The 12,618-nt window shown below is 39.6% G+C and overlaps 1 protein-coding gene across 2 annotated transcripts in view; it reads left to right on the plus strand.

Moving 5' to 3' along the window:
* Mapk1 (mitogen-activated protein kinase 1) overlaps positions 1 to 12,618 on the plus strand; it is a 59,147-nt gene that overhangs the window by 30,661 nt on the left and 15,868 nt on the right. For both annotated transcript variants that reach the window (XM_021184651.3, XM_021184652.3), the window contains exons 3-6: positions 337 to 526; positions 5,832 to 5,948; positions 8,417 to 8,531; positions 8,745 to 8,876. In XM_021184651.3, the coding sequence (XP_021040310.1) occupies positions 337 to 526; positions 5,832 to 5,948; positions 8,417 to 8,531; positions 8,745 to 8,876 (554 nt within the window). The remainder of the gene's footprint in view (positions 1 to 336; positions 527 to 5,831; positions 5,949 to 8,416; positions 8,532 to 8,744; positions 8,877 to 12,618) is intronic.

The following is a 12,618-nucleotide window of genomic DNA, read 5'->3' on the forward strand; positions in this document are numbered from 1 at the left end:
GCTATTTCTAGGCCTGTACTTCTAGGTTGTTCTGTGAGAATATTGGTGACAAGAAGCAAAGAAAACAGTGCCATTACAATTACACATTGCTTCTGGGCCAAAGAGATGGATGTTGATGTTTGTTGGCTACCATGCTCTTTAACCTTTGGAGGAAATTGGTTAATAGTGGACAGTTTGGAAAGAGAGTATGTCATGTTCTCTTCAGTCTCTTTCTTTTGATGGCCCAGCTGTGTCTGAAGCTATATGGGGAGAGGGTTAAGAGAAATTGAATTTGTTTCAGTGCTTTGCTAAGTGTGAGCAACTGGTAGTGTTTCACCTTAACCTCCTGTCAAACAGATATATAGTACAGGACCTCATGGAGACAGATCTTTACAAGCTCTTGAAGACACAGCACCTCAGCAATGACCATATCTGCTATTTTCTCTATCAGATCCTGAGAGGATTAAAATATATCCATTCAGCTAATGTTCTGCACCGTGACCTCAAGCCTTCCAACCTCCTGCTGAACACCACGTGTGATCTCAAGGTCAGCTAAGTCATTTACTCTCAGGATGATGTGTACTTTTAAAGGCAACTTTGAAGTCTTGTTATTTATATTGGAAACTATCAGATAGACAAACATTTTATAGAAAAATATAGATATACAGTATGAGTCTCATTCCTTTTTTAGCCCATCCTTCCTTCAGAGACAGTAGCCACTGTAGCAAAATTAGTAGCTCTCATATGTATATACTTTATGTGTACATCATCATATGTGTTATTTTTGTTTTTAATTCTCTGTATCAAGAAAACAACAAGGCTCACAGTGACAGTGACACCGGATTGGTTATAATCAGTGTCAGGTATGGTGGCATATGCCTCAAATCCCAGCACTGGGAGGCAGGGGCAAGCAGATCTTTGGGAGTTTAAGAGCAGCCTGATGTGCATAGTAAGTTCCAGGCCAGTGAGGACTCCATAATGAAACTCTGTCTCAAGAAAAAGGAAAGGTAACATTGACAAAGTCTTTTTCCAAGTATGTACCTTAGTAAAATGAAAATGTGTATTCATACAAACACGTGTACACAAGTACTCATTATAGTGTAATTCATTGTCACAGAAAAATGGAAGTCAGGTATCTAATTATGGATAAAATGTAGATCTGTACAATGAGTTGTTTATAATTGATAGTGTTAGGGGAGATGGTACTAATTTGGCAACTTTTTATATTGTTCTAAAGTTTCAGAACTCTGTGACTGTAATATTAAATATTAATATTAAAGCATTGTATGCTTTATATGAATTATATATCAGTAAAGAAACTTTATATGTAGGTGTGTAAGAATAATCATTTGAGTTCTCAGTTAAATAACATTCCTGGGTGAAGCTTTGTTAGGTGCCAGGGCAATGTCTGCTCTGAAATCGGAAAATGGAGAGATGGGAACCCAGCAAACAGCGTATAATTGATAGCATGTGCTGCGGCATATAGGAGGTAGTATTCAAATGCAAAGGGAAGAAATAAAATCAGAGGAAGTTGGTGCCCATGCCAGCCCTCCAAGAATAAATGGGGTTTCATAAGAGAGGGCCTTTTGGGCGTTCTCTGGCTAGAAGACCAGAGAAATAACAGTCGAAAGGAGAGGCAGGCAAAGTACTGCATTCTTTTTTGTTTGAGGGCAATACTGGGAACTAAGCAATCACTTATAAGTTAAAGAGATTGGCTTTAAATAAGGTATGGGCAACCTTGTGTTGGTCTAGCTAAAGCGGGCTTTTTGTTATTTTAAAACAAGGTCTTACTATAACTCAAGCTGGCCTCAAATTCATGCATCCACTTCCCAAGAGTTAGTTAATAATAGATACGTACAGTAGATGTGTACAACACCCAGCATGGTATGAAGCTGATCCCAAACTCCATTCTCCTGCCTCATTCTCTTCAGATTTTTATTATTGGCATGTTTCACAATAGCTGGTTTCATTTCCTATTTTTAAGGTTGATATCTGGAGTATATCATTGGCATAGAGAGCATTTCATTCCAGCGATGAGTGTAGTGTTTCACTGAGATTCTTATGTACCACAGCAGTAAGATATACGCTCAGAATAGGGTATGCTGGCAGGTACTGTGTGACATTTGAGCAAATACTAGTGTGGAGGAGAGTCGCCTACTCAAGCTCTGGAGTCATATATGTATCGCATTGTGGTACTACATGGTGACCCTTAATTTCTCAGGTTCACAAAAACATACAAGGGGTTTTAGATTCCGTTTGCAGCTTCTGTTGGCGTATTTCTGGTGGACCAGAAAAATGGGGGTTGTGATCAGTACAAGTAAGTGTGCTCATTGTTTGCTAAACAGAGTCCACAGAGTTATCAGGAAGCTTATATGATTGTAGTACACCTGTAAACAAGGATACAAAATGCAACACACAGTTTTAGGAACATTTCCTTTTCCATAGTTCAAGGGGAGGTCAGATGAGAATGCTGACCCTTATAGGACATCTGAGGCTGCTTGGACTTCACTAGTGGTCTGACTTCTTTTATGGAGTTATTCTGAGTATCTCTGGGGCTTTATCTGTAAGCATGATGGGCTTGTTTGGGTTTTGTTGTTTTTTTATTGTGGAGGGTTTTTTCTTTTGTTCTGTGGCGCATGCCTTTAATCCCAGCAATGGAGAGGCAGAGGCAGGCAGATTCCTGACTTTGAGGCGAGCCTGGTCTACAGATTGAGTTCCAGGGTAGCCAGGGCTACACAGAGAAACCCTGTCTAGAAAGTAAAGAGAGAGAGGGAGAGGAGGAGAGGAGAGGAGAGGAGAGGAGAGGAGAGGAGAGGAGAGGAGAGGAGAGGAGAGGAGAGGAGAGGAGGAGAAAGAGAAGAGAAGAGAAGAGAAGAGAAGAGAAGAGAAGAGAAGAGGAAAAAAAGATGGCTAGACTGGGTTTGGTTAAAGGCAAATCCTAGAATGAAGAGTTATCGCTACAAAAGAGAAGCACTATGAATTACACGAGTTAAGAAGTTGAATAATAAATCATGCAGAATTGGAATGATCTACCATAAAAAGTGGTAGTGGCTAAGAGTGCTCTCCCTCAGATGTGGGGGGAAATCATTGCTTTTCTCATTCGAGTCTGTTTGTTTTTGTTTTTGAGACAGGGTTTCTCTGTGTATCTCTAGCTGTCCTGGAACTCACTGTGTAGATCAGGCTGGCCTCAAACTCAGAGTTTTGCCTCTGCCTCCTGAGGGTAGCAGAAAAGGCATGTTCCACTCCAGCCACTGGTAGAAAAGGCTGTTATAGAAATACGTCAAATAGCATGTACAGTGAAAACCTTGAGGTAAATCAGAACTTAGAACTTAATAGTATTCTTCCTCACTAGTGATAGCTAAGTCTAATAGCTGGGCTAGAAATCTAACTCACTGGTAGAGTGCTTTCATAGTGTGAGGCCTCAGTCAGTCCCCAGTGCTAGACTAGGGGAAGCCATGGCTATTCTCCATCCATAGCCCAAGGGGACAGTGACCATCAGAGTTTTCACCTCATTGTCACACAAGCTATCTTTTAAAGAAGAGACCCAGGTTCACAGTGAAGGTTCTGTATACTAAGTAGAATAGCTAGAGTAGGCGATTGGGTGGAGAAAAACAGGATTTCCTCATTGTTCTCTCCTACATGAGAACCCACCTGGGAAGTGACCTGCAAGAGAGTTACGAAAGAAGAAGATGGGCTGGCTGTCTACTCTTTTTTTTTTTTTTTAAATAACACAGTAACATTCCTTTTGCAAAATAAATATGCAGCTTCTTGGATGCTGTAATTGAAGCAAATGTGGCTCTTTGAGAACAAAGGTGCTACCTCTAATATGAAGCTGTACATAGGAGGATAGGATACCATAGGAAGACACTTGTACAGTGGGAGAAGGGAGGTATCTTTATCTCTCCTTCTCAATTACTGAGGTATTCAGTGGGATATCTGACCAGGGATTGAGGTCCAAATAACTGTGTTCTGTAGCTTTTACACTTGTTCCTTCTCTGATGTCTTCTTACTTTATGGCCAAAGTACAAGCTATTGGTTTTTTTGGGGGGAGGGTCTCAGAATTCTGTGACAGACTTTTGGTCAAATTGTTTCCATTAAAAAGTAACTGACTTTAAAAACTAATAATTTAAAAATGCTACACATAAAAAACGGTCCACAAAACATTTGTGTTTTCTTTTGGAGGTTTTACTAATAAACTTAAAGTACTGCCCCTTATTTTTAGCTGACTTCATAGAATCAAGCCTCCAAATTAATCTATTTTCTAGATGGCCTTTTATTGGACTGTGTTTCATCTCTGTTAACCTGTCTCTTTCTTGAATTGGTTTCCTAGGGACCAGAAAATTATAGTGTTTTGTATTTATGTGGACCTAAGTAGAGCATACCTACATTTTATACACACTGGAGTCTGTAAGGTAGCTAACCCAAGCAGCATCACAATACTAGACAGCTAGATGGTAAGAGCTTACAAAGTACTCCTGTAAGTCAGAAGGATGTGAGGAGCTGGGTGTGCTACAAAACAGTGGTGGATGGCAGGATGGCTCAGTGATAAACGTGTTTGTTCTCAAGCCAAATGACCTGAGTTTACTACCTGGGACCCACAAGATTAAGAGAGATTCAAGTTCCTTTTGAAGGTTGTCCTTTGACTACGACATGTGTGCTGTACTCTTCATGCATGTGCACATACAATGAGTAATAAACATCAAAACAAAATGCTTTATCTTCAGTACATGAAAGCTTTAAAACTATCAGGATTGGCTATGTGACAAGTGGGAAGTATTTTTGATATTAAAAAAAGTGAACGGGGGGGCTGGTGAGATGGCTCAGTGGGTAAGAGCACCCGACTGCTCTTCCGAAGGTCCAGAGTTCAAATCCCAGCAACCACATGGTGGCTCACAACCATCTGTAACGAGATCTGGCGCTCTCTTCTGGAGTGTCTGAAGACAGCTACAGTGTACTTACATATAATAAATAAATAAATCTAAAAAAAAAAAAAAAAAAAAAAAAAAAAAAAAAAGTGAACGGGGCTAGAGAGCTAGCTCAGCAATTTTGAGCACTGACTGCTCTTGAAGAGATCCTGAGTTCAATTCCCAGCATTCACATAGTACCTCACAACCATCTGTAATGCCTTCTTCTGGTGTCTGAAGACAGTGACAGTGTACTCATATTCATACAATTAATTAATTAACTAATTAATGAAAAGTGGAAGTTAGTCAGAAATGGGAGTCTGAGGAAATAGAAATAGGTCATGGCAAATTAAGGAGCATATCAGCAATGATCCTGTGAGCTACAGTAGCTTGGAGAGGAAACAGGCTCTGGATGGGTTTGCTGATTTTGCCCCTAGCGGTTTTGCTTTGGGGGTTTAATTTTATATGTGTGTTTATAGTTGTATGTCTGTACATTGTATGTGAATGCCCATGATATCAGTTCCCTTAGAATTTATAGACACTTTGAGTCACTCCGTGGGTATTGGTGTCCTCTTTGAGAGCAATCTGTGCTTTTCACTGCTGAGCCATCTCTCTAGTCCCTCTAAGGTGATTTTGCTCAAATCACTTAAGTGAGAGTGCCATGCACTCACAGTAGCTGATGGGGATGAGACCTAAGGGTGGTTGTAGGGCTGTGCATTATAATGGACCCTTCAGCCTGTCTCTTCACTCCAGCATGTGCACTGTCCTCGCTTCCTCTCAGGGTGTTGAGGGTTAAGGAATGATGACTTTGTAATTTCCAGAAAATGTCTAGCATAGTATTGGTAGCATGTACTTTTTTCCTTGTTACTGACACTGCCTTTTTCATTTTCATGGTGTTTTATTATTAGGCCATTAAACTCTAAAATGGTATCCCACTTTTCCCCTTAGATCTGTGACTTTGGCCTTGCCCGTGTTGCAGATCCAGATCATGATCACACGGGGTTCTTGACAGAGTACGTAGCCACACGTTGGTACAGAGCTCCAGAAATTATGTTGAATTCCAAGGTAAGAAAAAGAAACAACAGCTATAACCTTCCTTTTCAGCCTGGTAAATCTGGCCAGAGCCAGAGTGCTATCTGAGAACTGAACTTCTGGGCTTAGGATTCACCATCTTCAGTCACAATGACTGTACATACTACTAAAATACTTCCTGTGGCAACTTACATACCTGTTCTTTATGTTGTTAGAGTTCCTAGTAAGGTGCGTTTCTGTGCAAATGTTCCAGAGCTATTCTACAAAGGTCACGTTGTCTGATAATGAAGAGTATCTCTCCAGCAAAATTACTGGGTGCAGGGAGAACGGAACCACTATGGACTTTTGAAATTACAGGGTAGTTATTTTTGAAACTGAAATCCTCTTCTCCGAGTTGTTGTGAAGGGTATTTCAGATCATCCAGACTCTGCTAATAAAACCCGTGTCTTGCTACTGGTGGTGGTGCATACCCTTATTCTTCCATTCAGGCAGGAGCAAGCAGACATCTGTGATTCTATATAGCAAGTTCTAGAACAGCCAGGCTACATAAAGAGACCTTCTCTCAAAAAAACAGAAAGGGGTGGGGGGCAAGCAAGAATAATGTCAGCACTCAGGAGGCAAAGGTAGAATTACCACAAGCCTAATAAGACCAGCCTAGGCTATTAATACAAAAAACAAATGAACATGATTGAATAGATTTACAACTGCCAGAGAAAACATGAAGTATGCATTCTTTGTTAGAATTATAAGATGGTAGGCAAAATTAAGCACTGTTAAGAAAATTGAGATTCAGTTTGGATTTGTGTGTTTGTATTTTCCTGATAGTTTTTTTGGTTTTGTTGTTAATTGTGTGTCTATATGGGTTTGTGAACATATTTGATGCCCATAGGTACCAGAGGCATTGGGTGCACTGGAATTATAGGCATTATTGTGAGCTGCTCAGTATAGCTGGGAAATAGACTGCTGGGCCCTCCCTCTGCAGGAGCCCTCTACTGAACTGCTGAGCTGTCTCCAGAGTCACAGTGTCTTAGCACACAACAGACCTGCTCTGACTCATGCTGTTTGTGAGGAATGCAACACTGTCTCAGGGTTTCACTTTTGTGTCATGCCTTTAATATTGATGACAAGAAGCGATGTGAAATTCATTGTATCCAAAGTCAAAGCTGTATGTGCTGTGATGGGTGATGCTTGCGCAGTTTTTGAGTCATTTCCAGAAAGAACACTGCAGCTAGTACTAGTTTGACTGTAAAATTTTGTTTTCATCAAACTCTTTAAGATACTTCTCGTACTCTCCATTGGTGGAAACATAACTATTAGCACCATTTGTATTTTAGCTTTCTCTATTACTTATTCTCTTGAGTTATAATCTACTCTCTCCAGGATTTGGACCGTTCCCCAGCAGCCTTGGACAGTTTCCTGCTGTTCTCGGGCATCAGCTGTCCCAGACTGTTGTATCCATTCCTGTCAAAGACCTAGAACAGGCACTTCCCCCTGAGGCCTGATTCTGATTACTATTTATTTGTGTATGTTATTTGGGGGGTTTTCATTAATCTCTTTATTTAGCTTTAATCCACAGCACCAGGTACAAGAGATTTAGAAACATTTACTTAAAATTCTGTTTTATCATTACTGTAGGTCCAATTACTGGTTCTTTGGTTTTCTAAAATCAATTCACCCTTAACTTTGGCTTTTTTCTCTTGATGTTTATATTTCTCTTTCCATTTATTACTATACCTAACATTTTCCACAAAATTTAGCTTGTGTTCCCTATAGAAGCATCTTGAAATATTGTTACATTGAAATAAACTAATTATGTGACTTTTAACAGACTTCTTTAAAAAGAAAGTAGATACCTAAGGGATGAATGTTGGAACCATCACCTAAGGTGGGGAGGGAGGACGTTCAGCCTAATTTTTTTTTTTTTAATTTACAAAATGGATAAGTTGTTCCAGGAATATAGTGCTGTCCATGTAAGTTGATTTCCAACTTTATAAAAACTAGTTAAATGATATAAACAATGAGCATTAGGACTTTTTCTAGCTCTAGTTTGTAATAATTCTAAATCTCTAACATTGAAGATGGACTGAGGCATACTTTAGAAGTTCTAATTTAATAATTCCAAGATATAAATGTAAAGTAATTATAGTGACTCAGCGTCTGTCTAGATTTTTGTTGCTATGATAAAATGTCAGGACCAAAGCAAGTTGGAGAGGAAAAGAGTTTATTTCAGCCTACAATTCAGTTTATCATCAAGCCAGAACAGCTTCTCTTGCCCCTGCCTCCTGAGTACTGAGATTAAAGGTGTGTGCCACCACTACCTGATGGCATCTCTTAAGAAAACCAACTTACTGATTTTCATTTTGTGTCACTATGTTTCCAAAGGGTTGTCTCAAAGATGATGCTCAAACTTTCATCTGCTGCACACTGTTACAGAGAGATCTCATCGTGTTGTTGTGGACACTACATTCTGTTATTCTGACTTTTCCCCCTTTCTGTTGCAGGGTTATACCAAGTCCATTGATATTTGGTCTGTGGGCTGCATCCTGGCAGAGATGCTATCCAACAGGCCTATCTTCCCAGGAAAGCATTACCTTGACCAGCTGAATCACATCCTGGGTAAGCTCTTGAACATGATCTGCATTTACGTTAGTCACATCAGGCTCACTCTAGCATGGTTGCTTTGTTTTGTTTTCATGTTCTCTACTTTAAAAATATTAAAGATCTTTTTGTAAAAACTTGTAGTGTAAAGTAAATACATTAAATATCTCTGTTGCCCCATAGGTGATGTGTGCAATCTTGACAATTGACAGCTAATGTTTTGTCTGATAGGTATTCTTGGATCTCCATCACAAGAAGATCTGAATTGTATAATAAATTTAAAAGCTAGAAACTATTTGCTTTCTCTTCCGCACAAAAATAAGGTGCCATGGAACAGGTTGTTCCCAAATGCTGACTCCAAAGGTAAGACTTGCTTCGTTGATGTTTTTTCTTAAACTTAGCTTTAGATTTACTTATTGCATTGGCTAAATTATCAGGCTCCAGCTTGAAAACTGAACAAGTTAACTTGTAACTATTGGGTATTTTATTTAAAATGTGTTAGACTGGAAAACTGGTTCATTGGGTGAGATTGTAGACCACTCTTGAAAAGAACCTGATAGATTGTCTCTCCCTCCCTTCCTTCCACCCTCTTCCCTCTCCCATGCATAGACACACAGTTGACTCAAGTGGACAGTGTTGAGAGGATCTGAATGGACCAAGGAGAAAGCAGCTCATTGCCATAACAGCTCATCCTTGTGTCTTATGGATAAAAATGTACATGCACATTTTTACCTAAGTTTTTTTTTTCACTTTTAAAAATGTAGTATTTTAATTTTAAAAAAAGTTTTTATATTGCAGGCATATTTTTAGAATTTGAAATTAGCTTCTTTTGCATGTATGTGAGTACACTGTCGCTATCTTCAGACACACTAGAAGAGGGCACCAGATCCCATTATAGATGGTTATGAGCCACCATGTAGTTGTTGGGATTGAACTCAGGACCTCTGGAAGAGCAGTCTTAACCTCTGAGCCATGTCTGCAGCCCAACATCATTGTCAGTGGTTCCACTCTTTTCTTGTCGGTGCATTCATCTGACTTGCCATTGATGGTTTTATAGTAGTCATCTGCTGGAAGCTCAGCAGTTTCTACATGGAATTGTTCTCATTCTCTCCCTCCTCTTTAGTGTCTAGTTGAGAGAGAGAGAGAGAGAGAGAGAGTTTGTGCTCTACTAATCTTATAAGACAAGAGAAACCCTCAGGTGTCACCATCCACCTTTTTTTTTTTTACAGTGTCTCTACCTGGCCAGCAAGCCCCAGGGTTCTGCTTATCCTCCTGACTTTTAGTGCACTCTGAGGATTGAAATCAGGTCCTTACTATGTCCAGGCCATCACTCTGCCTACTGTTCTATCTTCCCAGCCCAGAAACATTTAACTTAGATAGCCAGTGCATGCATGGACCTGAGTTAAGATTCAGAAACTCCTTCTGTCTCTGATACAGTACAATATGTTATCACAGATAATGCTTAGAAATATAAAAGAAATATTCCTAATTACAAGAATCTCAAAATTGGGGGTGGGGATTGTTTATAACAAGGTCTTACTGTATAGCCAGGTTGGCCTTGAACTCAAAGTGATCCTCTTCCCTCAGTTCCCACTTTCTGGGATCATATTCCTAAACCACCAGGTCCATCTTGTGGCTATAACAAAGTTAGGTCTGTAGAATCGTGCTTATCTAATTGTTCAGTATTAAAAATTGGAACTTGACCCACACAATTCATTAACTTTAAAAAAAAAAAACATTTGTGGTTTGGTTGGTTGGTTGGTTTTTCAAGATAGGGTTTCTCTGTGTAGCCCTGGCTGTCCTGGAGCTCACTCTGTAGACCAGGCTGGCCTTGAACTCAGAAATCCTCCTGCCTATGCCTCCCAAGTGCTGGGATTAAAGGCATGCACCACCACTGCCCAGCTAACATTTGTTTTTTATTTTTTTATTATTTATATGCAGAAGTCAGAGAGCATGCAAGAATTGGTTCTCTCCTTCCACCAGGCTTGGCCAGATGAGCCATTACTTGCTACACATTACATTTAGATTGGCTTGTGTATTTCATGTATTGAGCATTTTATCTCCTTTTCAGAGCTGCTCTCTTAGAAGGGTTTAGACATCAGAAAACTTGATGGTTAAGATATAAGCCAAGCAGGGCAGTGGTGGTACATGACTTTAATCCCAGCACTTGGGAGACAGAGGCAGGCAGATTTCTTGAGTTCGAGGCCAGCCTGGTCTACAGAGTGAGTTCCAGGACAGCCAGAGCTACACAAAGAAACCCTGTCTAGAAAAAACAAACAAAAAAAGAAAAACAACAAACAAGAAATTAGCCAGGCAGCACTCAGGAGATAGAAGCAGGCAGATTCCTGTGAGTTTGAAAGCAGCCTGCTTTACAGAGTGAGTTCCAGAACAGCCAGGACTACACAGAAACCCTAACTCAAAAAAAGAGGAAATTAAACCAAGAGCTATATGAAATACATGGCTATAATACGGAAGGCTGAGGTAGGAAGATCAAATTTAAAACCAGTTTGAGCTGTGTGAATGAAAAGTCTAGGAAAGCCTGGGAAAACTGTCTAGGAACAAACAACAAAAAGCCAGGGAGGTGGCAGCACTGGGAAAGGTAGAAAGGTGCGCAGATGGAGCCAGTGTGCTTCTACAGCCAGGTTTCCTGGGTTCATTTAGTCTGCAGCCAAGCACTACCGTAAAACACTACTTAATATCTCTAGGCCTCAATTCTCTTATTTATAAAACAGTCTGGATTCTAAGATTCCATGACTAAAACTCTCATATATTTTGAAGATCTTTCCATATCAGAAGCTATTACGGTGTTCTTTTATGGAGATTCCTCATAAGCATCCTTATCTAGCTTCATAATGGACATGAAAGCACACATGAGTTGTATTTATTGTTTTTAACTGCTAAACAAGCCATTTCAAAACTTAGGACTTGGGATAGCAACCAAATATTTGTTCATAAGTCCATTTGACTGGTTCCACTAGTCAGGGAAGTTTCTGGCTGCCACAGCCTCCAGTAGAGCAGAGCTCACCATAGCTCACTGTGACTAGACTAGGTTTCTGATGGCAAGAACATTGTAGAAGAAGGCATCAGAAGCTGCAAGATCTTGTTAGAGACTAGGTCCAACCACAACCTGTCACACTCAGTGGGTTAAATCAAAGTATTCTGTCAGCAAACAGAAATACAATGTTCTCATTAATAGGAACAACGGCAAAGATTTGTGTTATATTTAATCTCACAAGAGTTGTTTGTTTAACAAAAAGTCTTGAGCATTTGTTCTGTACCATCCTGGCTGCTACAACCCTGAACAGAAAATCAACAGTAAGAACCTACTTGCAGGGAGCGAATAGCCCCGATTTGTATGAAAATGACCTAAACTGAGTGGATGACATCAGGGAACTCGAGATTTCAATTTTCTAGCTGAAATAGTGGAGATTTAAAGTAAAAATAATGATAATAATAAAGGAATTATTAAATATAAGGAAAGGTACTCATCTTTACAAAATAATAAATCCCAAATAGTCCATAATTACTCTCCTTTCCCCACCTCTTCCCCCTTTTAAAGAAACCCACTTTATTAAAATAGCAGGCATCAAAGCCTGTTGTTTGGTTAAGGCTCTGGGAAACAGACCATAACATACATGGGTTGAGTGTCTTTGGAGGAAAGTTGGGCGTTTTGTCTTGGATATTTTGTCCCAACAACTTACTTTGTTCTTACTTTTCAGTCTGCCAACATTGAGGCTGGATGTAATATTTAATTTGTTTAGCTTTAATTAAGGATGAATTTGAGCTAGTCATGGTAGCAGATGTCATTGATCCCAGCACTCAGAAATCAGAGGCAGGTGGCTTTCTGAGTTTGATGTTAGTCTGGTTTACAGCCAGGCTACACAGAGAAACCCTGTCTCGGGATAGAGGAGGTTATATTTAGTATTTTTTACATATTTGTTCAAAGTTTTTTAATGCTGAATTTTTTAGCCAGTAATACTTGCAGTTATTTTTTGGTTTTGTTTTTTTCTTTTTTTTTTTTTCCCAAAGCAGTTTTAGCTTAGAATTCTCTCCAAGATGACATCAGTGAGGGGGAAGGAGAGATGGTTGCAGCAGATGGTAGTTA

Source organism: Mus caroli, unplaced genomic scaffold (genome assembly GCF_978045245.1).
Source record: "Mus caroli unplaced genomic scaffold, Mus_caroli_1 scaffold_17, whole genome shotgun sequence".
Lineage (NCBI taxonomy): Eukaryota > Metazoa > Chordata > Mammalia > Rodentia > Muridae > Mus > Mus caroli.